Source organism: Echinops telfairi, unplaced genomic scaffold (genome assembly GCF_000313985.2).
Source record: "Echinops telfairi isolate 266 unplaced genomic scaffold, ASM31398v2 ScPeMD7_2010;HRSCAF=2546, whole genome shotgun sequence".
In the NCBI taxonomy this organism is placed as follows: domain Eukaryota; kingdom Metazoa; phylum Chordata; class Mammalia; order Afrosoricida; family Tenrecidae; genus Echinops; species Echinops telfairi.
In genome coordinates, this window is record NW_022105908.1 from 15,632,080 (window position 1) to 15,660,051 (window position 27,972).

Genomic DNA, 27,972 nt, shown 5'->3' on the forward strand with positions numbered 1-27,972 from the left:
CTGCGAGAGCGGCGCCATGGAGGCCACCGGGGTGCTGCCGTTCGTGCGAGGCGTGGACCTGAGCGGCAACGACTTCAAGGTGAGCCGCGCTGCCCCGAAGCGCCGCCGCCGCCGCCTCCGATCGGCCGGCCGCCCGCTTCTCCTCCCCGCCGGCGGCTGGGCGCGGCTCCCTGCGCCCGGCCGGAGCCCCGGTGCCAGGCTTCCCCGCTGGGCCGGGCCCCCTGACCTAGGCTGGAGGGCGGGCGACGCTCCCGGCCCGAGCCGCGCCAGGGCCTGGGCTGGGAGGACGGGGTTCTATCTGGGGGCCCCCGTTCCGGGGTCCGAGCCCCGCCCAGCCGCCTCCACCCCCGCCCTTCTGAGGTCACACGCCCTTGTCAGGTCCTGACTCACTCACTGCAGGGCTGCCCGGGGCGGGGCTGGAGCCCGCAGCCGCTGCCCTATCCTGCCCCTGGCACCCCAGCCTGTGTGGTCTGGCGGGGGCTGGGGCAAGTCGTCCACCCTCTTGGGACTTGACCAGCCATGGGACTTAACAGGAGCTCGGGGAGTTGTGAGGATTTTGAGAAGGGAGGGTGTCAGGCAGGTGTGCAAGGCCCTGGGACCAGTGACCGCCCTCTTGGGGGTGGGCCTTCAGAGTGCTGTGGCTGGAATTCGAGAGGAGGAGGGGACCAGCTTTCCCCCTTGCTGACCTGGGGCAGCATCCCTGTAGGAGACGTACTTCCTGCATCTACAAACTTTCCACTTGCCAGAGTGGGCCACTTTGCTGCTCTCTGCCCCCACCTCCACCTTGCGCCCCAGGGGTGTCCTCTCTGCGTCTCCAGCGGGGAGTGTGGTGCCCACAACCCTGCTGGTCTCAGAACTGGTACGCTGAGGGGCAGGACAGCTACCCAGACTCTACAGGCTAGTGTAGGGAGAGAGAATGAGGCTGGATGGGGTGGGGAGCTGGGCCTGGCACTGTGAAGATTGGACTTGGGGCATGGGTAGCATCAGTGGCACAAACAGGGCCTCCCAGTCAGGACCGGGAAAGCTCTGGAAGGAATTTGGGCCATGCTGCACCCCAGTGCTGGGTGTCACCTGCAGCAAGCTTGTTTTCTCCTGTCACCCCACCCCAGACCTCAGAACCTGGTGAGAGAGCTAGCCACCCTTGGTTAGTCCATCCCCCGAACACTTCTGTCCATCACATGGGGGCTTTCATGAGCTCCACTTGGTGAGAATTGAGGCATAGTGGCGAAGTGACTTGTCCAGCGTGACCCCCACTGCTGAAAAGTGACCCTATTGGCTCCCAGAGGCTCCATTGAGGAGTGGAAACCCACCCACCCCACCCCCCCCCCCCACCCCACTGAAGGTGATGGAGTTGAAGCACCGGAAAAGGGGCTTTGCATTGGCCCGGCCCGGCCCACCACGGTATTTCCCTCCCCCAGGGTGGCTACTTCCCTGAGAATGTCAAGGCCATGACCAGCCTGCGGTGGCTGAAGCTGAACCGAACGGGTCTGTGCTACCTGCCGGAGGAGCTGGCTGCCCTGCAGAAGCTGGTAAGGAGCTCCAGGTGGGTGGGGAGGGTCAGTGGGGATGAGACTGGGCCAGACAAGCGGAGACTCCGCAGAAAGCAGCTGACACAGAGTAAGCATGCCTAGAGCTGCGATCGGAGCTTGAAGAGAGGTGAGTGAGCACCCTGTCCTAGGAGGTGTGCAAGAAGAGACCCGAGCATGTGGAGGGAGGGAGACTGCAGTGGTGGAGTACACCTGTGTAGCAGTTGGCCCTTGTGGATGGTGGTGGACAGGGACCCTGTGGCCATCCCCACCCTCACCCCACTAAGCCCCCGCTGTTCTGTCCTGGCCCAGGAACACTTGTCTGTGAGCCACAACCATCTGACGACGCTTCACGGGGAATTGTCCAGTCTGCCGTCCCTGAGGGTGAGTGCTGGCAGGGAGGCTATCAGCCCTGGGTCTAAGGGTGGGAGAAGGAAGGACGCAGGCCAGGGCAGCCTCTTGTGGGCATAGGAAGCCGTGACTAGAAACGCCTATGAGGAAACGGGCTCAAGTCCGCCCCCTCCCGGGGCTACAGCAAGTCGGTCCCAGTTGGTGAGTAGCGTTTTCCACCTTATCCTGGCCTCCACCTGTTTCACAACGAGCCCTGGTGGAGCACCGGCTAAGGAGCTGAGACCGGCTAAATAGCAGCTCCATGAGAATAAGATCGACAGCCTGGCCGCACCGAGAGAGCAGCCGGGAACATCCCACGGAGCAGCTCTGCGCGGTCACAAGTCGGAATTGGCTCGGCGGTGTTTTTAAAAAAGACAACAACTGCTTTCACTGATAGGAGACTCAAGCCCAAAGACCAGGCGCCCACACAAGGTCACACGTGGGTCCAGACAGGGGCGAGCCAGGGCCAAGAGGAGTTTGGCTGGCAGAGAAAAGATGGTTCTTGTTCTAGGCTCTGGGGCACATTTGAGTTGGGCTTTGAGGTGTCGTAGGAGTTCACTAGAAAGCAAGAAAAGGCCCAGAGATTGAGAGCACTCGGGCTGGCCTCTGGGGACTTCTGGAGGAGGCCTGTGTGCTTCTTTCTGGGAGTGAAGCCCGAGAGTCAGGGCGCCCTCATGCTTTATCCCTAGGCCATCGTCGCTCGAGCCAACAATCTGAAGAACTCCGGAGTCCCCGACGACATCTTCAAGCTGGACGACCTCTCGGTCTTGGTCAGTGGTTGTCCCGTCTCTCCACAGGCCCTGACCACTCCGTCCCCAACCACCTCATGTCTGTGGTCTCTGGAGGCCACTCTAACCCTATTAGACAGAGGGGGAAACTGAGGCACCAAGTGTGAAGTGCCTGGCCCAAGGCCCCTCAAAGAGAGCCTGGGCTGTCTCTTGCTACCCACTACTCCCCACTCAGGACCCTGCCTGATTCCCTGGGCTTGGCCGGAGCCCGCCTCAGGGGCCCCAGCCCCCAACACCCCTGACCAAGACCTTGGCCCTCCCATGCAGGACTTGAGCCACAACCAACTGACTGAGTGTCCGAGGGAGCTAGAGAATGCCAAAAACATGCTGGTCCTGAACCTCAGCCACAACAGGTGCTGGTCCCGGTCCCACTGGGCGGGAGCGCAGGGTGGGAGAGGAAGCCAGGTGGGCGGGCTGGAGATGGGCGTCTAGGCCACTCAGCTGGCCCTCATTGACCCCCTCCTGCCCCGCCCTCTGGCCACAGCATCGACAACATCCCCAACCAGCTCTTCATCAACCTCACGGACCTGCTGTACCTGGACCTCAGCGAGAACCGCCTGGAGAGCTTGCCGCCGCAGATGCGCCGTCTGGTGCAGCTGCAGACGCTCGTGCTCAATGGGAACCCGCTGCTGCACGCCCAGCTACGGTCTGTCTGCCCAGCCCCCACCCTTGGCTGAGACTCGCCACAGACCGCTGTGTGTAGCCCCGTTGCATTAAGGCCACTGTCACCTGAGCTTCTCTGGGCCCTGGCTGTGCCCCCTTTAGACCTCGCCAGTTTCTCCCGGGTCTGCGAGGCCGCAGGGCCTACCCTTTGGATGGACTCAACGGCTCCCTTCTACCTAAATAGTATCCCCCAATTAAAAATAAAAAATAGTATCCCGTCAGACCCTGCGCTGCAGCCCCCGTGACCAGTGCCCAAGGCAGACTGCCACATGCCTACCCTTCCAGACGAGGCCCTGCCCTACTCCCCTGGGCATGGTCCCAGCCCCCTGGCCCTGAGCACCTGCCCTCCTGCCTCTCTACAGGCAGCTGCCGGCTATGCTGGCCCTGCAGACGCTGCATCTGCGGAACACGCAGCGCACCCAGAGCAATCTCCCCACCAGCCTGGAGGGCCTGAGCAGCCTCACAGGTCAGACCACTGCCTGCTTCTCTGAGTGCTGCCCAGGGGCAAACTCACTAGGGTGAAACTGGGTATGGTATGGCTGCCGTGGGGCCTGCTGTGCAGAGCTGGCTGACCCTGTCCTGCACTCCCGCAGACGTGGACCTGTCCTGCAATGACCTGGCCCGGGTGCCCGAGTGCCTGTACACCCTCCCCAGCCTGCGCCGCCTCAACCTCAGCAGTAACCAGATCGCAGAGCTGTCCCTGTGCATAGACCAGTGGGTGCACGTGGAGACCCTGAACCTGTCTCGAAATCAGCTCACCTCACTGCCCGTGTGTGCAGGGCCTCGGAAGGGAGGGGTGGGGGTGGGGGGGAGTGTTGCACACCTCCAGCCCAGCCCTGACTCCCTGCTCCCTGGCTGTCTCCCCTCCAGTCAGCCATCTGCAAGCTGACCAAGCTGAAGAAGCTGTACCTCAACTCCAACAAGCTGGACTTCGACGGGCTGCCCTCGGGCATCGGCAAGCTGGCCAGCCTGGAGGAGTTCATGGCTGCCAACAACAACCTGGAGCTCATTCCAGAGAGCCTCTGCAGGTGCGGACCAGGCGTGCCCTGCAGGTGCAGGAAGTGCGCTCCTGGCATAGCTTTCCCCGCCCCACGCCATCTTCCTGGGCGATGGGGAACGGGAGCAGGCTCGTTCGTGGGGCTGTGGCAAAAAGGCCTCCCCACTGGGGGTTTTCCTTTGGGAGCTCGCAGGCCAGATGAAGCCACATGGGTCCTCCTGTCCCTCCTTGGAGGCCACAGAGCCCCCTCTTGTGGTCTCTGGCCCTGGCCAGGCCTGCAGGCAGAGAACGGGTTGTGTGTTTCAGCTCTTTCTGTGCCCCTTGGTCACATTCAGGGAGCCCTTAAATCCACAGAGGCCACTTTGGTCAATGCTGCTTCAGAAAAGCGGCCAGAAGAGCCTCCCAGTCACTTTACTTTGAAGAGGCTCCTGACTCCAGCAGCTCCAACTTGCCCCGGCATTTAAAACTCACTGCGTTCTTAACAACCTGACTGCTCAGTCACTGTGGGCCCTGCCTGCGTGTGCTCCCCAGGGAGGAAGAGCCCCTGCCCCCCTCGCCCCACCACCGCCCTCACCCAGCTCTGTCTCCGCAGATGCACGAAGCTGCGGAAACTCGTGCTGAACAAGAACCGCCTGGTCACCCTCCCAGAGGCCGTCCACTTCCTGACAGAGATTGAGGTCCCGGCAGGGCGGGGCTGGGAGTGGGGAGAAGGGAGGGGCGGGGGCAGAGGCAGGGGCATAGACTAGCTCAGCAAGACGGGACCAGAGGGCTGCGCTTTGAGACGAGGGGACCTTGGGCAGGGATGGGGGACCAGGGCTGAACAGAGCACTAGCCTTTCTTGTCGGAAGCCTTTCTTGTTTTACGGCCTTGGACAGTGAGGCCTCTCTGGGCTTTGTCCCTCATCTGGACCCGGCTGTGACCCTCCCCTCCCAGCCCTCAGAGGGAAAGAGGCCGCCACTAAGGCCAGACGGGCTCTAGGAGAGGGCAAGCCGCGTGGCTGTGGTACCACATGACCAGCCACATTTCACAAGGGTGGCCACAGCTCCCATCACTGTCACGGCCGCCACAGCTGCACACAAAGCAAGAGAGCACATGTGGCATGTCCAGAAGATGGGACCTGTGTGCCCCTCTGCTCACCCCTCCCCCACCCCGAGGCAGGTTCTAGATGTGCGGGAGAACCCCAGCCTGGTCATGCCACCCAAGCCCACCGACCGCGCCGCCGAGTGGTACAACATCGACTTCTCGCTACAGAACCAGCTGCGGCTGGCAGGCGCCTCTCCTGCCACTGTGGCTGCAGCAACAGCTGGTGAGCGAGGGGCCTTCCCAGGAATGTGGGCCCCGAGGGATAGTGTTGGCCTTGGCCGTGTGGCTGCCCGGAGCCAGCCAGGGCTCAGCTGTGTGCCCCACCCCACGCAGGCAGTGGGCCCAAGGATCCCTTGGCTCGGAAGATGCGGCTGCGGAGACGCAAGGACTCTGCCCAGGATGACCAGGCCAAGCAGGTGTTGAAGGGCATGTCGGACGTGGCTCAGGAGAAGAATAAGAAGCAAGAGGTGAGCCGGGTCGGGGCTGCGGGGGGCAGGTGGTCCAGGCCTCTGCCCCAGACAGACAGTGGCCCGGGCCAACAAGGAGAGGGGACCCTGAGCTGAAAGAACAATTGCAAAGACCCTGGGGTGCGTGCCCGGGTGCGTGCCCCGCGGAAACCTCTGGCTGTGACTGTGTGTCCAGGAGAGCGCAGATGTCCCAGGACCCGGGGGGAAGGTGCGGCGCTGGGACCAGGGCCTGGAGAAGCCGCGCCTGGACTACTCGGAGTTCTTCACGGAGGATGTGGGCCAGCTGCCTGGCCTGACCATCTGGCAGATTGAGAACTTCGTGCCTGTGCTGGTGGAAGAAGCCTTCCACGGCAAGTTCTACGAGGCGGACTGCTACATTGTGCTCAAGGTGAGGGTGCGGCCCACCCAGCCTCCGCCTCCCACACCCATAGTGCCCTTGCCTTAGATGGCCCAGAGCCATAACGGGAGGGTGGGGCTCTGCAACGGGGAGCAGGCAGGTAGGGCAGTGGGACCCAGTGGTGACCTCTTGGGTGGGTCAAGACCCCAGAGTGGTCCAGACGAAGGCCGACACGGTGGTGTCGGCCCTCAGACCTTTCTGGACGACAGCGGCTCCCTGAGCTGGGAGATCTACTACTGGATCGGCGGGGAGGCCACCCTCGACAAGAAGGCTTGCTCAGCCATCCACGCTGTGAACCTGCGCAACTACCTGGGCGCCGAGTGCCGCACCGTGCGGGAGGAGATGGGCGACGAGAGTGAGGAATTCTTGCAGGTGCCTGCCCATGAACAGTCCTGGGGTGGGATGGGGTCCGAGGGCTGGGCCAGGGGCAGGGGTGGCGGAGCAGAGGCTAAAGGTGGACATGCAGGGGGATGAGCAGGGAGGGAAGGGCCTAGGGAGGTAGGGGGATGGGATAAGGTCCAAGGTGATGGGCCTGGGACCCGGAGCTAGAGTCAGTAGGGTATAGATTGGTGGGGCTGGGAGGCCAGGCCTGTGGGCATGGCTAAGAAACTAGCAGGGAGTCAAGGCCATAGCCCTTAGAGACTGGGCTTGGCGGGCAGCTGGACCTCTAAGGAGTCTGGGCTTGAATGGGGTACTGCATTGGGTTAGCACACTGTGTACCCCCACTCCACCTCTCCCATGAAGACTGCTCTGGATGCCCCCAGGTTGGCACTGTCCCCGGGCTCCTGGACGTACACGTCTAAACGAGACGTGTGTGTGTGTATGTGTGTGCGCGCGCGCGCACATCTTCCTGCACACACCTTCAGGTTTTTGTCTGGTCTCGTATTTGTGTGCATTAGTGAATGTAGACACTGCTCTCAGCACCTGGCTCACCAGCACACACACATCCTCCCGCCCAGGTGGTATTTGGTGGGCTGCTGGGACAGCTCTGTGGTGACCCACACCCTCCCCCCAACACACACAGGTGTTTGACCATGACATTTCCTACATTGAGGGCGGGACAGCCAGTGGCTTCTACACAGTGGAGGACACACACTATGTCACCAGGTGAGCGTGCTGGGGGCAGGTGGAGTGGGGAGCAAGTTGGCATTGGCCTGGATTCAGTGGGGGAGGGGGTTGCTGGGAGGTCAGCCCTTGGTACCCCTTCGGAGCTGTTTGTGCCCTGGCCCCAGGATGTACCGTGTGTACGGGAAAAAGAACATTAAGTTGGAGCCTGTGCCACTCAAAGGGGCCTCCTTGGATCCAAGGTGAGTCCCCATGGGGGAGCTTTCCCCCCAGCCCCTTCCCCACCCCTGGGAGGCGGACAGGGGCTTCCTAGAAGGAGAGGCCCTTGGACAAGCCCTTGTACCCCTGCCCCATGGGTCTGGGCAGAGGGTCCCTGCTACCCCACGGTGCCCAATTACCACCTCCGCTCTACCTGCCCAGGTTTGTTTTCCTGCTGGACAGAGGACTGGACATCTATGTGTGGCGGGGATCCCAGGCTACGCTGGGCAGCACCACCAAGGCCAGGTAGGAGCCCGTCCTCCACGTGGGCATTCTAGGGTGTTTGAACCCAGAAAAGCTCCTGCCTGCCGTCCCCTTGCTGGCCAAGGCCAGCTGGAAAGGGGGCCAGCGCTCACTGGGGCTCTGCGTCCCGACTCCCCAGACTCTTTGCAGAGAAAATCAACAAGAACGAGCGGAAGGGGAAGGCAGAGATCACACTGCTGGGGCAGGGCCTGGAGCCGCCCGAGTTCTGGGAGGCACTGGGTGGGGAACCCTCGGAGATCAAGATACATGTGCCTGACGATTTCGGGCCGCCCTCCCCGAAGCTGTATAAGGCAAGTGGAGTTGGTGGGGGGACGGACGGGCTGGCCCTGGCACCTCTGAACTGCCTGTGAATCCCCCTACTTGGGCTTGGGTGGGGTGAGGGCGCTACCTTCTAGACAGGATTTGGGCAGTGGCCAGGTTGGAACCAGAGGGTGCATGTTTATTGGCAGGTGGTGGTCTGGAGGGGAGGCAGTTCTAGAAGCACCTGGGTGACGGGCCCCATGGGTCCCTGTGAGCAGAAGGACAAGTCCAGAGTGAGAGACCGCAAGCAGTAGGGAGAAACAAGGTGGTCATTGTTTCAAAACTACCCTGGGGAGGAAACCAAAGTTCTGAGCAGCTGGTGCCCAGAGCTCCACAGACTCCAGGTCACAGGGCTAAATGGTTGGGCCGTGTCCCTTGAATCAAAGTGCCCCTCGTCATTTCCGCCTCTGCGTCCCACCAGGTGGGCCTGGGCCTGGGCTACCTCGAGCTGCCACAGATCAACTACAAACTCTCAGTGGAGCACAAGACCAGGCCAAAGGTGGAGCTGATGCCTGCCATGCGCCTGGTGAGCGTGCAGGGAGCCGGGGGCAGGCTGGGGAGGCTGCTGGGCAGCTGGCATTGACCCCCAAGCTCTGGCCCACAGCTGCAGAGCCTGCTGGACACACGCTGCGTGTACATCCTGGATTGCTGGTCCGACGTGTTCATCTGGCTGGGGCGCAAGTCCCCTCGCCTAGTGCGGGCAGCAGCCCTCAAGCTGGGCCAGGAGCTATGTGGCATGTTGCACCGGCCACGCCACGCAGCCGTCAGCCGCAGCCTGGAGGGCACTGAGGCGCAGGTGGGCAGGGCCACACCCTTTGCCCTGGACCAGCTGCCAGCCCCTCCCCTCAGCAAGCCCTGCCCAGGCCCCGCCCTCTCCGCCACCCGTCCCACCTACTTTTGCACTCAGTTGTGGGGTCCGGCACTCCCCACACTAACAACCCACCCCCACCCCGCCCTCTGACCTAAGGCTTCCCTCTGAGGCCTGGGCCCCACCTTCCATGACCCCAACCGTTAGCTCAGCCCCTCTGCTCGGCAGGTGTTCAAGGCGAAGTTTAAGAACTGGGACGACGTGCTGACGGTGGACTATACACGCAATGCCGAGGCCGTGCTGCAAGGCCAGGGCCTGGCCGGGAAGGTGAAGCGCGACACGGAGAAGAAGGACCAGATGAAGGCCGACCTCACCGCGCTCTTCCTGCCGCGGCAGCCCCCCATGGCCTTGGCCGAGGTAGGGTGGGTGGGGCTCCCGCGGGGCGGGGCGGGGCCTGCAGAGGGAGCCGCAGGAAGCACAGCAGGCCCGCCTCGCCTCGTGCAGGCCGAGCAGCTGATGGAGGAGTGGAACGAGGATCTGGATGGCATGGAGGGCTTTGTGCTCGAGGGCAAGAAGTTCGCACGGCTTCCGGAGGAGGAGTTTGGCCATTTCCACACACAAGACTGCTACGTCTTCCTGTGCAGGTGCGGGACCCTCCCCAGGGCAGGGGCTGGCGGGTTTGGGCCCCTGCTCACGCCCTGACCATGCAGGTACTGGGTGCCCGTGGAGTACGAGGAGAAGAAGGAAGAGGAGGAGGAAGAGAAGGCCGCGGCGGATGGCAAGGCGGGCGAGGAGGCCGCGGCGGAGGAGAAGCAGCCCGAGGAGGACTTCCAGTGCATCGTGTACTTCTGGCAGGGCCGCGAGGCCTCCAACATGGGATGGCTCACCTTCACCTTCAGCCTGCAGAAGAAGTTCGAGAGCCTCTTCCCGGGCAAGCTGGAGGTGCGGGGCGCCGCCCACCCCGCCTTCCTGTGGTCCCGTGGGGAGGGGTCAGCGGGTCAGAGCAAGGGAAGGGGACAGGTGCTGAGGGTGCCACCTTGATACCCCTCCCCCAGGTGGTACGCATGACGCAGCAGCAGGAAAACCCCAAATTCCTGTCCCATTTCAAGAGAAAGTTCATCATCCACCGGGGCAAGAGGAAGGCGGCCCAGGGTACCCTTCAGCCAAGCCTCTACCAGATCCGCACCAACGGCAGTGCCCTCTGCACCCGGTCGGTACCTGAGGGGTTGGGTGTGTGTGTCCGTAAATAGGCCTGGGGATGCAGGGCCCCCTAACACCTGCAAATTACTTGGCCAGGTGCATCCAGATCAGCACAGACTCCAGCCTCCTCAACTCTGAATTCTGCTTCATCCTCAAGGTGGGGACATGCCGGGGTGGAGGGAGGAGCTGTTGCAGCCAAGGAGCCTGCTGCTGGCTGGAGCAGACTGAGCCCCTGTACTCTCCCAGGTTCCCTTTGAGAGCGAGGATAACCAGGGCATCGTGTACGCATGGGTGGGCCGGGCCTCAGACCCCGATGAGGCGAAGCTGGCCGAGGAGATCCTGAACACCATGTTTGACGCCTCCTACAGCAAGCAGGTGCTTTGGGCGAGCAGGTGGGCAGGAAGGCAGGTAGGCCGAGGGCTGGACTGACTTTCTCCCTACAGGTCATTGACGAAGGCGAGGAGCCCGAGAACTTCTTCTGGGTGGGCCTTGGGGCCCGGAAGCCTTATGACGACGATGCTGAGTACATGAAGCACACTCGGCTCTTCCGGTGAGATAGGCGAGGCCCAGCCCCACACCCAGCCCAGCCCCTGTGGGATCTCCCAGCCTCACCCTCTCCCTCCCCTCCTCGGCCACAGGTGCTCCAATGAGAAGGGCTTCTTCGCGGTGACCGAGAAGTGCTCTGACTTCTGCCAGGATGACCTGGCCGATGATGACATCATGCTGCTGGACAACGGCCAGGAGGTGAGCCGCCTGCCCCTCCAGGCCAGCGCAGGGGTGTGGCTCTGACACCTTTGGGACCCACCCCTCTTGCTGTTCCCGCAGGTCTACATGTGGGTAGGCACCCAGACAAGCCAGGTGGAAATCAAGCTCAGTCTGAAAGCCTGCCAGGTAAGCCGGGTGGAGGGTGGGCTGAGGCGGGCTGGGCCAGACGGAAGCCTGGTAGCTCAGGGTCCACACCCCACCTGCCTCCAGGTGTATATCCAGCACCTGCGCTCCAAAGAGCAGCCCCGCCGCCTGCGCTTGGTGCGAAAGGGCAACGAGCAGCACGCCTTCACCCGCTGCTTCCACGCCTGGAGCGCCTTCCGGAAGGCCCTGACCTAGGGCAGCCTCACAGCGCCACCCCACCTGCCCCCAGCAGTGCCCACCACCACTCCAGGCTCTGGGTGAGGGAGGCCCGGGGACCCTCTGCCCTCCCACCTGCTAGAACCAGTCCCTGCACAGCAGCCCCAGGGCCCAGTCTCCAGCAGCACCAACATGGGTGTCACGCCTGCAAGGTGCCCTCGGAGCTGGGAAACACGGCTCCTTCCAGTGAGCAAGGGTGTGAAGCCCTTCCCCACCTTGGTTAAAGCAGGCATCTTTGCCCTTGGAGATATTAAATGCTTTTATTTTCAATATTAAAAATCAGTATTTTTAATATTAAGACCACTAATTTTAACAAAATGACATGGAAAAAAAAAATCCTGGTACAATCTACAGGAAAACCCACTCTGACCCCTATCCCACACACCGCCAACTGGAACTCAGTCCATGTGTGTACTCCTGGGGGTTGAGGGCCTGGATCAAGTACCAAAATAATTTTAGAAATGAGTGCCCAGCCCAGGCATTAGAAAAATACTCTCTGCAAAGGGAGGAGGGAGGACGGCATGTGGAGCACCTGGCCTGTCAGCGGCCCAGCCTGCGTCTGCCTGCTCCTGGCCCAGGGGGGGTGGGGGGTGGGGGCAGGACACAGGTCCAGTTAGCAGGGGGTGGGTCTATGTTAAGGGGCCGGGCAGGAGCCAGGGGTCCAGGGCTGCAGCTCCAAGCAGGACAGGCGGTGGTCCGAGACTCCTGGAGGAGGAGGCAGAGCCAGGCCGCACAGCTGCCCCTCAGCCTTCAGTCAGTGAGGACAGTGACCTGGGGCGCACTTCGAGGACACCGGGTTGATAGCCAAGCACTAGACCGGCTCTGTCCCACGGCGGCCAGGGCCCTGCCAGGGAGAGGACTGTTGGGGTGGCTGTCCTGGTATAGGCTGTGCCGGGGTGGGGGTGGGGTGTGTTTGAGTGGTGACAGCACCAGATTTCCAAGTGGGTGGGGAGATCTGCAAAGCCAAGATGGGCGCCCCCTGCTGGCCCTGTTCAGTAGGCCTGGCATGCAGCACCTCTGACCTTGTGAGGAAAACCTAGCCACCTGTATTTCATTGTGACCCAGCCTTGTCCTAAACAGACCCCTTGTAGCCACACACCACCACCACCCAAACTCTCAGGAAGCGGGCCTGCCAGGGCTTCAAGTGGAAGACAGGAGTGGGGAGGCCGTAGGGCTCAGATCTGATGCCCAGGAGGAGGAGGCTGTCGCGTGGTTGGGCAGACCGGGGCCGCCTTCCAAATACCTCATTTGATCAGAATGGGGCAACTGCAGGCCTCATCTTGCACCGCGTTCCTCACGTTCTTCTGGGGATCCTCTGAGGAGCTGGGGGGGCAGTGTGGTGATCAGGCCCTGGGTAGGGGCTGGCACCAACCCCTCACAGGCCCTGAAAGGGTGTCAGACCTGCCTGCCAGGCTCACCCCAAGAAATCCTTCACATCCTCCACCGTGACGTCCCCCGTCGTGTCCAGCGTGGTGTCGGCGCTGGTGGCAGAGTCCACGGACAAGGGTGAGAGCGTGGCCTCAGGTGGCTGCAGCATGTCTGGGGGGCGCGGCGGGGGAGGATCAGGCCCTACCTGGACCCCAAAGCACTCTCCACGCTAGGAGACCCAGATGTCCCAGCAGGGATCGAGCACATGGTCCACATCTCTCAGGCCCCAGCACAGCCCCTTCCTCCCCTCCAGGCCGCCCTTCCTCCATACCCCCAGCTCCCTTGCTTCTTGCAGGACTGGGGCTCCCGTCACAGCTCCGTGGGGCCAGGATGATGTTCGGGGTCCCGTTCGCCTGGCTCAGCTTGGGTGACTCGTGGAGCCTATAGCTGCAGAGATGGAGGCTGTGACCGGGAAACCCCTGCCCTCCCACTGGGGCTCCTGGGACAGGGCAGGCTTCCACTGGAAAAGCCTGTCTCATGCACAGGCTCCTCCTTCCCCACCCTCACCTACCTGGCACAGGCGGTCCCTCGGGGGCAGCAAATATCCAGCGAGCACAATGGCTCGGTGATGTTCCGAGCACTGAGGGAAAAGCGTTCAAACTCCGACGGGGAGATCAGGTAGAAACCTGCATGTGGCAGGGCAGAAGCCTGAGGAGTGCAATTAGGAGACCCCCTTCAGGTGCCCGCTGGGCCCACCTGACCCCTTCTACGAGCCACCTGGCTGCCCACACCTTGGCCGTGGCGCGTGAAGACGCAGGAGGCGATGGCGCTGATGTCCTCCTTGCGGATGCACGGGTAGTGCACCTGGGGCCGCAGGCCGGGCACAGAGAACACGTGGACATCGCCCAGGTTGGTCAGACAGGCCAGGCAGGTCTCGGCATAGTCCTCACAGGCCACGCTGGTGAACGTGGCCAGCGCCACCTTGCGCACACGGCAGCCTTCGTGGGCTGTCAACTTGAACTTGGTCTTGGCACTCACCTTGGGCAGAGTAAACACCTGGCGACGGAAGGCCAATGAGCAGAGACCGGCCTCGCCACAATTCCAAGACCCTGCCCGCCCCCCACCTCTGGCCACCTACCACTCACTCAGGCTTCAACCCAAGCAGCTCAGGACCTTCCAACTTCTAAGCACAATGCCCGCGCCACCCCTGCCACCACCCCCACTTCCCATCCCCATCCCTCCCAAGCTTCCTGGAAACCTCCCTTCCGATAGCCAGTGAACTTTACAGATGCCCCAGGCATATACCCCCACCCCCACCCAACCTAGAGTCCCTGTCAGACACGGCAGGTGGGGGGGGGGGCCGCATCTCGGCAGGCTCAGAACCCTCAGGACAACTGCAGGGAAGGGGTCTCTGGTCAATGATGTGGGACTGTGGTGGGGGAAGAGGGCTCAGTGGGGAGGGGCAGACAGAAAGGGGGTGCCCAGAGGAGCCCAGGGGGAGGGTGACACGGGTCGTGGCAGCCCACCTTGAACTGCTCCTCAGATGCGATGAGCACAGCGTGACCACCCTGCATGTCAGGCGCCTGGGCCAGGTCCCGGGAGGCCTCATAGGGTTCTGGCAGTGGGCGGCCGTGCCCGTCCAGCACCGAGATGGCCACCACAGGGGCACGGTGCATCAACTGCACCTCCTTGCCCAGCACAGCCTCCACCGCCCGCTCAGGCCGCTTCTCGCTGCCCGCTGTCGCTGTCGGCACCTCCAGGGCATAGGCAAACACGGAGCCCGAGTTGGTGCCGGCCCACAGCGTGGGGCCGTGGTGGACAGCTGCAAGGGCGGGGCTCATGAGGGGCTGCAGAGCCGAGAGCCTGCCTCCCCATCACCAACTCCTCCAGAGGACCCTGTTCATGTCCCCTCCTAACTTGAGGCTCAGACTCAGGATGGCCTCGTCCCTGTCTCCATCCCCCTACATTCAGGGGGCCTCGGATACCACCTCTCTCCACACTGACGCCCAGCCCTAGCCCCTGACCCAGCCTTCTGCCAGCACCACCAGGACACTTCCCAGGACACCCAACGAGCCCCTCCAATCCCACCGGCCCCGAATGGATGAGGCTCTCTCACCCCTAAGTCCCCACTCCACCCTCCCTCAGCCACAGTACGTGGAACTCCTCAGACCCTAGATGCCAACAGTACTCAACCCTCTCACTCCCACACCCACCACCTCTCGGTGGCATTGCCCAACAGAGACGGGCTCTAAGTTCTGCTCCCCAAGGAGAAGGCTGCCTGTGGTGTCTCTGCCCGGACAAGCCCGTGGCCCGGCCCTGCTGCTCCCTCCCTGCTGGCCTTCAGCTTGCTGAGGGGCAAGAGGGAGCTGGGGGTTAAAATAAGGAAGCGCCCAGGTCTGAGGCACAAAGAGGGAGGAGGCTGGAGTCTCCCACTGCCAGTCATGCACCTGTGACTGTATGGGTGGCCGGCAGGCCAAGGCAGGGTGGTGTATATCACCAAGAACAGAGCCCAGGCTGCTCCCCTAGCACCCGAAGTGTGAAGATGTGTGCTGTGGGGAACGGGCTCCTCGGGCCAGGAGAGAGGTCCCCTGGACGCACGGGGATGTGTATCGGGGTAGTAGCCATCAGCAGAGCCCAAACCCAGAGGACAAGTCCCTGAGCTCTGGCAAGGAAGCCCCACCCAGGAAGCCTGCCCTCTCCTGCCGGGTCAGGAGCAACACGCCCTGAGCAGGTCAGAGAGCATGGGCTGTGGCAGCCGGACCCAGAGGTGGGGGAGCGACCAGACAAACTTCCTCCACCAACACTACACAGGGGGCTCCTTTCAGACTGACACCAGGACGCCCAGCACCGCGCACACGCCGTGCGGGGCTGACTGGGATACCCAGTGCAGCGCCCCCCCCAAGACGGCGTCCCTGAAGTGATTGGGGCGTGCCTGTGAGGAGCCCTGGTGATTCCACCATGCGGGGCTAACTGCTGTTCAAAACCACCAGCCACCCTGTGGGAAACTAATGGTGCTTTCTACTCCTTTAAACCATTACCATCTCACAGGACACTCAGAGGGGCAGTTCTGCCCTGTCCTGCAGGGTCGCTACGAGTCGGCATCCACTCAGCGGCAGTGACTCTGGCCTGTTCTGAGGCCTTGCCTGCAGTGTGAGCGGCGGCGCGTGGGGCCAACACACCCCTGCTGGACACAGGTGTTGACAGCAGGTCACAGGAATGAGGGGCAGGGCAGCCTGGCAGAAAGCTGCTGGCCTGAGGGGGAGAGGGCCCATAGCCCTCTAGTCTGTGCATCTGCGACTCTCCATTGTAATCCAGTCACAGTCAACCGCTAAACACACGCCTGGTGCTTCCTGCCAGAGCCCCCACCCCACCTTCTGCCCTGATCCACAGGGCTCCTCCCACACCAAGGTGCCCCCTGCAGGCACTGCACTGGCCGAGGCCGACCTGCCCTCCCAGAGCACTCACCAACTCCTTCCTTACCTTCAGAGAAGCTACAGCCCTGTCCCCCCCGCCCCCCAGCCCCCGGCCCAGCCTCACCGTCACGGAGGAAGGTGTCAGCGAAGTAGAGGCAGCGCACCACCCCAGAGAGGGAGTCGTCCGCCGAGCGGGGCTCAATGCGGCGCTGGACAGGTGCCACCTCCAAGTCGTGGGGGCAGGCCTGCTCTGCCAGCTGCGCATTGGCCTCCTGCAACTGGGGGGCGGGGGGAGCAGGGCCTGAGCGCCACCTTCCTGCCCGTGGCCCCCCCCCCCCCCCAGCACGGTCTATTTCCTCACCCTCCTCAGCCCCCTTCTCTCAGTCGAGGGCCCGGGCTGCTGCTGGGTGACGAACCACACCAGGTGAGCCAGGCCTCGTTCGCAGCAGCACCCATGGGAGACGCGCCATCTGACGGCCTCCGCCCGCCTGGGCCGCTCACCTTGCTGTTGGCGGTCACAGCCCGCTTCTTGCCGGAGACCCGGCTCTTCCGAATGCGCCGGAAAGACTGCCGCAGGGACTTCTTGAGGGACTTCACCCTTGAGAGGGGCCCCTCCATGGCCAGAGAGTCGTTGGGGTGAAGGGTGCACCTGGAGTCAGGGGAGCCAGTCAGGAGAGGAGGCTGGGTGGGAGGGCCCCTTTACCGGTGGGTCTCAACCTTCCTAATGCCACCATCGTTCCTCATGGGCTGGTGACCCCCCAACCACAAAAGTGTTTTCTTTGCTACTGTGATGAATCAGACGAGCCCTGCGAAAGGGTCATTTGACCCCCAAAGGGGTCCCCACAGGTTGAAAGCCACTCTCCTTGCTGACTCAGCACCTAAACACACCACTCTGAGCTCTCGACTCACAGCGACCCTCCAGCACAGGGTAGAACTGTGCATGCGCCTTTCTGAGACACCCCCCCCCCACATACACAACTCTTTATGGGACTAGAAAGCCTCCTCTTTCTCCTACAGCGCCCTTAGTGGTTTCAAACTGCTGACCTTGCAGTCAGCAGCCAAAGTGACAACCTACTCCACCACCCATTAGCACCGCCTTTGAAATGCTTCTCCGTATTCTTTGGCTTTATCTGAGGCCTGCTGGGAGCCTCAGCAGAGCAGAGGCTCCGCCCCCCTCCTCCCTGCAGGGGCCCCAGGGATCCTCTCACCACACCTGGCCAGCACAGGGCTCTTGCACTGGTAGTCAAAGAGACCAAAGCCGTGACTGGTGCCAAAGGCCACGAGGCCCCACTCCGTGTGCAGCGTGACGGCGGTGACGGCAGCAGGCGGCAGGCACTGCACCAGCACGCGGGGCTGGAAGCCGGCAGGCCAGGGCAGTGGCCCCGTGGTAGGGCCAAGCCGGTCGTGGCCCTTCCACGTGAAGCCCTCTCGGTCCTGGAGGAGGTCCACGCTGGCCACGCTGAGCGCCCGCTCAGCCGGCATGTCACTCAGCTCCAGCACCAGCACCTGGGCGGTGGTGGAGGGAGCGGGTCAGTCCACAGGCACTGCCAGGTGGGCCCAGGGTTGCCTCCAGTGCTTACTGACACCAGGGCCCAGGCTGAGCTCTCAGGGTCCCTGAGGACCCTGCCCTCCCATCTTCCCCTGGGGAACCCCGTGTGCGCGAGCGCCAGGGCACAGCGGCGAGCAGGGCCTGCTCCCAGGCTTAGCACCTGACAGAGCTGTATCTGGATTGCCTGACATTGCTCATCCAGAAGGGGGCCCACCTCCTCTCTATCCTCACTCCTCTACTGCTCCAGAGAGCCTCCCCAGGGAGCCCTGGTCCTGGGACACCCCTCTGTCCCACCTGGCCTGCAGTGCCAGCCACCACCATCTGGGCTGTGTACTTGCAAAGCGCCACCTTCTGCACGCCGAGCCGGGGATCGTCGCTGTAGGGGTCGAAGCAGCCCACCTGGGGGAGGAGGGAGTGAGGTGGACGGCAGGCCAGGGTGGCTCTGCAGGCTGGTGGGACAGGTACGGACCTTTCGAAAGGGCGGCCAGTCGTCCTCAGCAGCCTGGCCCAAGCTGTCGGCGTGCTCAAAGTCCGTCTGGAATAGACCAGCTGTGCTAAGCTTGTAGAGGGGCTGCAGCGCCACACCAGAGGCGTCCCAGAACCGCACAGTGCCGTCCTCATGGCTGGGGGCGAGGGGGCGTCAGGGCCATGCGAGTTCTCACCAAGTGTGCACATGTGCACACATACACACCACACACACAGCACCCACAATATGCCAGGCCTTGACCCTAGTCAGCAGGGTAGGAAGGCAGGGGTAGGGGGTGTATGGAGTTGTCCTCTTTGGGGGCACAGGGCTGAGCTAGTCACAGAGCAAAGAGCCAGCCTCCTAGGAAGGGTCAGTGTGGCATGAGGCCGGACTGTGGACCAAGCAGAAAGACAGTGGGTGAGGGGTGGCAGGAGGAGGAGGAATAGACCAATCGAGGGGACAACCCAGACACGGGGGATCCCTAGACACTGGTAGGGATTGGACCAGGGCATGGGATGGAGCCTGAATCTTTGGGGCTGGTTGGAACACCACCCCATCCAGCAGCTTGTGTTGGGGAGGGAGCCCAGAGGCTGGGGGGTCCCAGCAGGGACCAGGCAGGAAACCTGGGCCTGAGTCCCCGGGCACGTCAGCGCCCGCCAGGCCCTCTGGAGCCTGCTCTGAAGAGCTCAGCGTGGGTCAGAGTAGATTTTCCGGTCCCAGACAGGCAGGTAGGTGGAGCCCTGAGATTTGGCAGAGCACAGTTCCAGGTCAAAAGGCAGGGTGGGGCGGGCCATGGACTGGGGTCTAGGGAGACTTTCCAGCATGGTGCAGTGGGGAGTGACTTGGCCCCACAAGGCTGGGCTGAGTCACCCACGCATCGGTAGTGGGTACACATACACGCATACGCACACACAGACATAGACACAGGTCTGCCCTACCCGGTCAGTAGCAGCCCACGCTGTGATGGCTCCTGGGCCAGGTTCCGGCCCCCAGTAATGGGCCAGCTCTAGGAGAAGGAGGCAGAGGGCTGAGTGAGCTCAAGGTGGGGACAAATGCTTTCTCCCCAAACAGTGTCAGCACCCCCCACGGACACCTGCCTCATGCCCCCCTCCGGTCTGGCTGATGGTGCCACTGCTGGGACAACCCCCCCCCCCCCACCTGCCCAGCAGGTTGCCCGGGGCACACACTGAGGCACTGGAGGCAGGCTGGGGGCTCTGCTTTTCGCCCGCGCTCACGAGACGGGCCCACAGCTTGGCAGGGACGTTGGCAACATGGGCGGAGCAGGTGATGGCGGATGAGTGCAGCGGGGCCAGGTACGGGGCGGGCAGGGCCGGCCAGCCAGGAGTCTGCAGGTCCAGCACCACCAGCTCCTCCTCCAGCAGCACAGCCAGAGCCTGGGGGTCGTCGAAGTCTGTGGAGCAGGCGGCAGGGTGAGTCCACAGCGGGCAGGGAGGCAGGCGAGCACAGGGCAGGGAGCGGAGGGCACTCACCGTCCTCAGGCCGCATGCTGTGCACCGTGAAGAAGTCAATGACGCGGGACGTGAAGTCCAGAGTCACCAGGGTCTCGGCCTGCAGCACACTCACGCAGTGGCGGTCTCCATAGCTGGCCCGTGGCATACCACCGCTGAAGATGAGGAAGCGGCCCCTGCACAAAGCAGCAGCCATAAGCACATGCTACCCCACCCGAGCCCCCCCCATCCCACCCGCTCCTTCAACCTACCCAGAGCTACCCCCACCCCACCCACTCCTTCAACCTGTCCAGAGTCCCCCCACCCACCCGCTCCTTCAACCTGCCCAGAGCCTCCCCCCCACCCAGGCCTGCTCCTTCAACTTACCCTGACCTGCAGTTTCTCCATAGAATCTTGTTGATGGCTTTGCAGGGGAAGGGACCTGGGGGTGGGACAGAATGTCAGGCCCACCTGAGCCCGTCTCTCACTGCAGCTCTCAGCCCCACAGCTGAGTCTGAACACTGCTCCCCCGCCTAAAACCTTGCAGGGAGTCCCAGCTCTCAGCCCTGACCGTTGGGGAGGTGGGCAAGTCTCATCGTCCACAAGTCCTCCTCAGTAGAGCCCTGAGGGCCTGGATTGGGGTGCCATGTCAGACACCTGCCCCCGTAACCCTCTGCTCCCATGCCAGGAGGCCCCGGGCACTCACCGTAGGGTGTTGTGGCCTCCGTAGGCTGCAGCACCAGGGAGCTGCCTGAGCCCACAGTCCAAACGGCGTAGCTGCCATCGCTGTGGGAGCTGACGACAATGCCTCCGGTACGCTCCCAGCACAGGCTCTCCAGCTGCTGTGGGGCAGCCAAGCAGGGCGCTGAGCGGGGCCCAGGGGGCGGAGTGCAGGGCGTGACCAGGGCACCCACCACCTACCTGGTTGCCCAGGAAGACCCGATCCACGCAGCGGGCAGCCTGGCTCCAGATGACCAGCAGGCCCCGGCTGTAGCCAATGAGGATTTTGCTGGGGTCGTGCAAGTGGCCCTGGAGAGACTCCACGGGGCCCAGTGCCTTCCCGCATCGGTAGTCTTCTGGAAGGCTGCAGGTGGGGATTCGGTGAGGCCGGAAGGCAGCATCCTGGCTGCAGGGCCACTGGGGTCAGGCACCACCACCTCTCACCTTCGCAGGATCTCCTCCGGGCCCAGGGTCTGGCCCTCGAGCAGCGTCAGTGTACCCACATCCAGGAAGAAGACACTGCCACCCTCGGTGCCCAACGCTGCCCTGGCACCATCAGCCACCAGCAGGACTACAGTGACCCGGGAGAGACTGGGCAGGGAGCTGCGGGGGAAGGGTTAAGGTTGCTGGGAAGGTGCTGGGGCGCTGGGCTGCCACTGCCAGCTCCCGGCGGGCCCCACTGCACATGGTGTCTAATTATGGAGTGGGCCAGTGGATGGGCAGGCAATGGGGACAGCTCTGCACATCCTAATTAACCTGCCCAATTATTCATTGGGACGTCTCACAGAGAGGAATAAAAATAGGTTCCCCAGGTCTGGGAGGTGGGTAGCTCCTCAGCTCCTTCCACCCACCAGAGACTGGCCCACTAACCTGGGGCTTTCCACCACCTGCCCTTGGGACAGACATCCCCTGACCCCACTTCTCGGGGAGGCCAAAGGGCAAGCCAAGCAGCGGGTGGGGTGTGTGTGAAAGCCCAGCCCATTCCAGCCCCTGCTGTGATGGGGCCAACCAGGCTCAAGGAGGGGAGGCACCACACCCCTAGCTGTGTGCCTGCTCCCAGGGAGCACCCCCACCTCGTAGCATCTCTTGTCTCACAACCACCCATGATGGTCTTTCCTTCCACCCCAACTAAAGGCCCTTGAGGGCCCTCACTGTCAGGTCTGCACGGCCCTGCCCCAGCCTGCTCCCCAGGTCCCCCACCATCCCAGGGACACAGCACTAGGCAGCCCTGCTCAGCTGAGCTTGTGCGCTCTGGGGCCCGCCCTGTGTCCCACTGCTTGTAGCAGTCAGAGGCTCCAGCAAGCGCGGCTGTGTGCACCTGGCACCTCCCCTCGTGCCAGAAGGGGGGAGTGGGGGGCAGCACCCACTAGCACTGCCAGAGCACATGACCAGAGCCTGGGGGCAGCCCCGACACAACCTTCCCAAACCCGCAGCCCAGCACTGGTGGGTCTAAGCGCGCCACCCTGAGTAGGAGGCCCCAGTACCTGGCATTGTCAAAGCCGGGGCGGCTGGGGGGCTGGAAGCTGAGTGTTTCCTCCAAGTGGGCGCAGCCGCCGCAAGGGACGAGCTCCCAGAGGTGCAGGCTGTTGTCGTCCAGGAGGGTCAGTAGGCGGCCCTGGCGGGAACAGAGAGCAAGACGGGGACTGGCCTGGCAGGGAGGGCACAGGGGCCTGGGAGAGGTTATGGGAAGGGCTGGTAGCTCACCTGGCCAGGCAAGAAGTGCATCTGGGTGACAGTGGCTGCATCCTGGTGCAGACCCGTGAACTCCACACCGGGTGCGCCATAGCTGAGGACAGCCGGTCAAGGGCAGACTTGAGCAGGCACCCCTCATCCCAGCTCCCGCCCCCTCCAGGACATTCCAGCCCCAGGGGCCAATGGTGCAAAACCCACCAGCTCCTGCAAGCTGGCACCCCTCACCTGTAAAATGGGCTAGTGAGTCCCCCCTCTCAGGGCTGGTGTTTCAAGCAAGTGAGAATAAAAACATGCCTTGTGCGCTCGGCCCAGGTCCGGGGCATAGCTGGAGGGCCCACTCCCGGCCTTGTAACATGTGTGCACGTACAAGCCCACGAGCCATGGCCGCAGGTTTGGCCAGAAGCACCTGGTCAGGACGGCACCAATGGAGGCTAGGAAGCTGGATGCTAGGAGAGCGAGCGGGTGTGGGGGCGGAGAGAGGGGCCAGGAAGCCTCTTCCCACAGCTTCCGGCCAAACTGCAGCTGTGGGCAAGGGAACCAAGCCCTGGCCCAGGGCAGATAGCCCAAGGCCTCCGCTGAGAGGAAGGCTCTGGCCTGCCCATTTTACAGATGGGCACACAGAGCCTTGGAGGTCAGTGGCCAGGCCAAGGAGTTGGATGTCAGAACCAGAGTCCTGGCAACTCTGAGGACCACGCTGGGCCAGGAGGCCTGAGGGGCCCTGGGGCTGGGTGAGGAGGTGGGGTCAGTGAGGCCTAATGTTGCCCCGGCAACAACCAAGGAGCCGTTGCTTGGGTTCCCTGCAGGAGCCTGGCAAGGCACACAGAGGAGGGGACAAAAGAGGGGGCAGGAGCAGCTGGGCAGGGGCCAGGGTTGCCAAGGAGACGTGGCTAGCCTTCTGGGGGGAGGGGCAGCTACAGTGACCAGGGCCGTGCTCTCCCGCCTCAGTTTCCCCAAGCCAGGAGTCTGGCTTGGGGGCTCTGGGAAAGGAAGGCAGGGAAGGAGAGGGCTCTTGCTGCCTCCTTGAGACAGCTTCTTGTCTGCATGTCAGGTTCTTTGTGAGAACAAACAGTTGTCAGCTGACTTATAGAGCCCACAAGGAGGGAGGGCAGCCCTGAGAGCCCACAGCCAGGCAGAGAGCCTGCTGTGGAGAGGCCATGGCCAGGCAAGAGCCCAAGGCCTGGGGGAGAACCCTTGGCCAGTCAATGGGCTGGGGTGGGGTGGCGGAAGACAGCAGCCAGCTAATAGGCAGTAAGGTTCTACCAGGCCTCCTCCGGCCCACAAGGTGCCTCAGGGCCCATCAGAAGGCCAGCCTACCTACTCTACTCCCCACAGTAGCTAAGAGGCTCAAGGGCCAGGCCACACACCCATTCTGGCACAGCCAGCACCTTAGCCCCACCCCATTCCCAGGCCCTGACTCAATTTCTACCAACCTGAGTCCCCAGAGAGGATACTAGTCCCAGAGGGGCACAGAGGTGGGGGTGGGCGCCACTCTCGAAGCAGCCTTAGCCACCAGCCAGGCCTGCCTGAGGGGCTGCACATCAAACGGTGGGTGGGATTTTCAGAGGCAGGCTAGAAGGCATTCAGCTGCAACCCCCCCAACCCCTCCCCTGCTTGCAGGAAAAATGCCTGCTTTGTGCAGCTCACACGGCCCGATTGTGCAGCCACCAGGGCCCAGGTGGGGCCACACTGTACTCTCCACGCCCTGCCTGGCACTGCCCCCAGCCCTCTGAACACACGCCTACACACTTGCACTCCTGTGCCACCCCCAGGTGCCTGCCCGCTGTGGACACCACCAGCTCCTAGCCCCCAGCTGCCCACAGTGGCTGTGGATGGCAATGTCACTTAGGTAGACACTAGGCAGGGATACCACCTCAGCCCTAAGTAAAAGCACCCTTACAGGCTCGGAGGCTGTGCCAGGCCCCCCACATGGTAAGCCCAGGTGCCAGATAGCGTCCAGCACCCCTTCCTCCAAGTTCCCTAGAGAGCCAGCCCAAGAGGCAGTGCAGGCCCCAGCCACTGGCAGCAGGCTCTGTGGCCCACTGTTGCAAAGGATACATCTTCACAGCTCCGGACCTGGTCCCGATGGCCATGATGCGCAGCTCAGGGTCGAAGGCCAGGGCGCTGGGCTGGTTAGGGAACCCATGCTCCACAGTCTGTGGGAAGGGAATTCGTTGGGACACACTCGGGCACCCCGACAGCCAGGCTGCACCATTCTCTGGGCAGGCCACAACACTCTTCACACAGTGGCGGCCGGTGCCAGGGACACCAGCTCTCTGTCCAGTTGGCCCTCTGCCTGCCTTCAGTGTGGGCCTGAACCCCCGCCCCTCCCTGCCCCCATGCATGCCAGCGTCTCTGACTCCACTGTGCAAAGGTGCCGGTGACACATGCTCCAGAGGAGTGGGCACCAAGAGGAGGCCTGCCTCCCACAGACTGGGCCTTCTCGGCCCCCACCCACCCCCGGGAAGAAGTCCTGCTCCCCAGCGTCCCACTTAAGAAGTCCAGGCAGCACCCCAAACACAGGACCCATATGGAACTGAGAGGTCAAGCCCCAACACCACGGTCAGCTGAGCACAGGCTCTGAATGCGCGCCGGGAGCTACTGCCCTCTACACCTGCCCCCCCAAGCCCAGAGACCAAGAGGGTGAGCCCAGAGAGAGGCAGGTTACAGCAAAACCCACTCCCAGACTTTGGTTCCCCACCCTGGAAACCAGACACCCCACTTCCCATCCTCCATCAGTGTTGGGAAGTCTTGGAGGACTGCTCGCTGGTCTAGCACAGTTCAAGACCACGCTCCACACCCCACCTTGGCGAGTCCAGAGCGGGGTCTTGAACGCTCGCACCTGAGATGCAACGCTGGAGGAGTGAAGAGAGGAGCCTCCTCTGCCGGAGACAAGAGCCAGATGTTGTCCCACAACCACCTCGTACCACCCCGACCAGAAAACACGAAGAAAAGAATTCAAACTCACAAAAAACGCCCAGACTTGTTGGTGATAGACTGGTGGGACCCTGGGGACCGTGGTTTTAGTTCCCCCTTTAAACCTGGCCCGGGGGAGTGGGACACCTTAAAGGCCTCTAACATGAACAGCAGCACGCGAGAGGCACGTGCTCTTCAGAAAAGCGACCAAGTCAGACCCAAAGGGCGGCATCTGCCCCAAACCAAGCCCAGACGAAGGGAAGGGGTGGGGAAGAAAGATGACGAGAAATGTGGGTCCTGCCGTTACGGCGGAGGAATGGCAGCTCATGTCACAAAACACACTGCCTATCAATTGTTTCACGAAAACTCATTTTTCATCTAAGCCACAATTTTAAAATTAAAAAAAAAAAATCAGCGGTGGGATTGTGGGAAGGTGGGGGAGTAGCTCGGAAGATGCCACCCACCTCAGCAGAGACCAGTCGCAGGAGGTCCGGCCTCTTCCCACCATGCTCTGGGTGCTCCTTCACCTGTGCCCTCCTCCCCAGGGGTGCCTACCCAGGCCCCTCAGGCCTGTGCTGACACCACTTAAGGGGCCACACTGCCCAAAAGGCACACACATTTCTCCCAGGCACTTGGCCTCCCTCCCTCGGCCAGGCCACATGCTCTCTGGGCCCCTGGATGAGTAGCAGTATGCTGTTTCCCCCATGTGGGCAGCAGGGGCAGGCAGGGGGCCCACCGGAGGGAAAAGCTGCCTACTGAGCAGGGGTAGCATCCCTCCCCCAGCAGCACTGACTTTGGGTCCAGCCCACAGGACACCTGGCAACTGTTCAGGGTTATGAGCCACCCCACCTTCACCCCATCGAGCTTCCCACACCACACATTCCTCCGACCTGACCAGATCCCAGGAGCCTCCGTGCTCCCCCTCCAATCTGCTCTCCACACAGAAGCCAGAGGGAGCCTGTGAAAACCTAGCTCCAACCTCATGCCCCCTTCCGCTAGGCCCGCCGGGGCTCCCACTGCCCTCAGACTGAGCCAGCGTCCTCCGCCTCCCACGCTCCCCTCTGGGCAGGCTTCAGCCATGGGGCTGCCAGGACTGTGCTCCCCTGCACCCCACCAGAACTCCTCAGGGAGCACTCCTTCCCAGCACTCAGGTCAAGAGCTCGAGAGGCAAGTCCTCAGAGATGCCTCCGGAAGGCAGTCGCGCTGTCACAGTGACCTCCGTCCATCCGCTCCCCACCTTCACCTGCTGTATTTTCACAGTCATTTGGCCGCAGCCCAACTTGTCACCATACACCAGGGCTCCTCGAGGAGACGGCGTACACAAGCCAAGCCCAAACCCACGGCTGCCGAGTGGGCTCAGCCTCAGAGACCCAAGAAGGCTCCAAAGGCTGTCAATCTCTAAGGGAGCAGACAGCCACCTTTCTCCTGTGGGGCAGCTGCGGGGTTTAAACCACTGTGTGTTCCGTCTCGTCGTGCAGGGCTCACCCACCAGCTTTTGTGAAACTGACGTACAATGGCCACCCGAAGACACATGGTGGAGTAGAGCAGGGACTGGAACTCAAGATTGCCAGCGTCCAAAGCCCACCCTCACCCCTGACCAGTCCCCCAACTTGGGACCCAGGGCCGCCTCCCTGGAGATCACCTGCCATCTTCTTTGTTGACCCAGCCCCTACGGCAAGGATGCCTCCTTCCCACCACTGCTGCCTACTCGCATTGGGACTCACCCTCCTCTGCAGGGAGGACTTGCTTTCTGCCGAGCCAGGGCCAGCAGGAGGAGGTAAACCTCCCCATTTGTCACAGGCCCCTATTCACACCCCACCTCACCAGCTAAGGAAGTCACACCCTGTCCCCCATTCCTCTCGCACTTCTTAGGACTCACCCTCATAGCCACCTCGGCATAAGGTGAGACATCTGAGAGTCCTCCCAAGCCCCCCTCCCGGGTCCCTGGTAAGTTCTCAGCTAGCAAGTCTGAGGGTCTCCCAAACCTCTTCCCCTGCCCCCAACACACACACACCACCCACACACCACCGTCACCTCGGGCCTCACAGAGAACCCATGCTCATCCTGGGGACAGACCAAGGACCTCCGCCTCTTAAGTCCAGCCCCCTAAAGCTTCCTCCAGGGCCAGGTCTCCTCCTAATGGGCACCTGGCACCAGCTCAGACCCACAGCACTCCAAAAAGAAACCCTGCCACTCAAGACTGATGTCAAATCGGACTGACAAACAGAAGCCAGGAAAGAAATCCGGCTCGCTCTGAGCAGAACCTCAACCTTCTCACCTGTCAAACAGGGGCAACAAGTCCACTCTTCAAGTGCAACGGGGTAAACGCGCGATCAGAACTCACGTTCCCAAGAGGGGTTCCCGGGCAGCAAGTGAGAGAGAGGGCAGGCTACCGCACATCAGTGCAGGGGGAAGGAGGGACTGAAGGAAGCCCCTTTCCCACTGCCCCTTCGGGCCACCCAGGGAAAGGAAGGAAGGAAGGAGCGGCCCTCACCACCACCTCCTCCTTGGCTCCAAGTGTTAGACGGCCCGCCGTGCGAGGCGGCGTGCCAGAGCCCACAGCTGGGCAGGAGGGATGCCATTTCACAGCAAAAGAAACTGAGGCCCCGGAAGGTGAAGTGCCGCTGGGTCCCCCGCCACCGCTCCCCAGGACTCGAGCAGGGCAGGCCCTGGGCTGGCGGTGGGAGGAGGAGGAGGAGAGCGGAACCTGGAAGGGATTTCCCAGCCCCACCCCCACGTCTGCTCCCACTCCCAGTTCTCCCCGCCCCGCCAGGGTGCGAAAGCAGCACCACCCCGGGCCCGGAGCGCCCCGAAGCTGGAAGAGGGCCCCGGGGAACGAGCGACGAGGAGGGGGCTGGAGGCGGGGTGAGTGTGCCCGCGCCCCGGCACAGACAGACGGGCAGAGACTCCGAGGTGCAGAGAGAGAGCCGGGAGCGAGAGGCAGAGGGATGGGGAAGACCCGGCCGGGGAAGCGGCGACACTGGGCAGCCTGACGGCCGCAGACAGGCCCGGACACTGAGGAGCGGCGGAGCCCCGCAGCCGGAGCCCGCCGAGGGTGGGGGGCGAGCGCGG

At 62.8% G+C, this 27,972-nt stretch overlaps 2 protein-coding genes across 3 annotated transcripts; one reads left to right on the top strand and one right to left on the bottom strand.

The window, feature by feature from the left end:
* Positions 1 to 11,623, top strand: FLII (FLII actin remodeling protein). The gene is made up of 30 exons (XM_045293354.1): positions 1 to 79; positions 1,419 to 1,529; positions 1,839 to 1,910; positions 2,606 to 2,686; positions 2,972 to 3,057; positions 3,189 to 3,350; positions 3,730 to 3,833; positions 3,961 to 4,136; positions 4,238 to 4,395; positions 4,957 to 5,041; positions 5,523 to 5,670; positions 5,781 to 5,914; positions 6,090 to 6,302; positions 6,504 to 6,683; positions 7,336 to 7,418; positions 7,544 to 7,618; positions 7,797 to 7,880; positions 8,017 to 8,188; positions 8,620 to 8,724; positions 8,803 to 8,994; positions 9,235 to 9,423; positions 9,511 to 9,650; positions 9,717 to 9,948; positions 10,062 to 10,216; positions 10,303 to 10,363; positions 10,453 to 10,581; positions 10,650 to 10,756; positions 10,845 to 10,950; positions 11,032 to 11,097; positions 11,182 to 11,623. Exons 1-30 carry the CDS (start codon positions 17 to 19, stop codon positions 11,308 to 11,310), a joined length of 3,798 nt encoding a protein of 1,265 aa, XP_045149289.1. The 5' UTR covers positions 1 to 16; the 3' UTR covers positions 11,311 to 11,623.
* Positions 11,598 to 27,509, bottom strand: LLGL1 (LLGL scribble cell polarity complex component 1). 2 transcript variants are annotated; one of them, XM_045293356.1, is made up of 23 exons: positions 27,395 to 27,509; positions 24,043 to 24,140; positions 22,000 to 22,081; positions 21,780 to 21,910; positions 20,740 to 20,898; positions 20,497 to 20,659; positions 20,282 to 20,417; positions 19,963 to 20,017; positions 19,618 to 19,772; positions 19,315 to 19,538; positions 19,066 to 19,133; positions 18,131 to 18,284; positions 17,956 to 18,060; positions 17,326 to 17,618; positions 16,614 to 16,761; positions 16,237 to 16,390; positions 14,226 to 14,521; positions 13,491 to 13,755; positions 13,271 to 13,385; positions 13,031 to 13,146; positions 12,750 to 12,870; positions 12,575 to 12,654; positions 11,598 to 12,175 (listed from the first exon to the last, which is right to left on the bottom strand). In XM_045293356.1, exons 2-22 carry the CDS (start codon positions 24,075 to 24,077, stop codon positions 12,576 to 12,578), a joined length of 3,054 nt encoding a protein of 1,017 aa, XP_045149291.1. In that variant the 5' UTR covers positions 24,078 to 24,140; positions 27,395 to 27,509; the 3' UTR covers positions 11,598 to 12,175; position 12,575. The 2 variants fall into 2 exon arrangements, with proteins under 2 accessions (XP_045149291.1, XP_030742334.1); XM_030886474.2 differs by lacking the exon at positions 27,395 to 27,509 and adding an exon at positions 27,179 to 27,310.
* Positions 27,510 to 27,972: the final 463 nt, after the last annotated feature.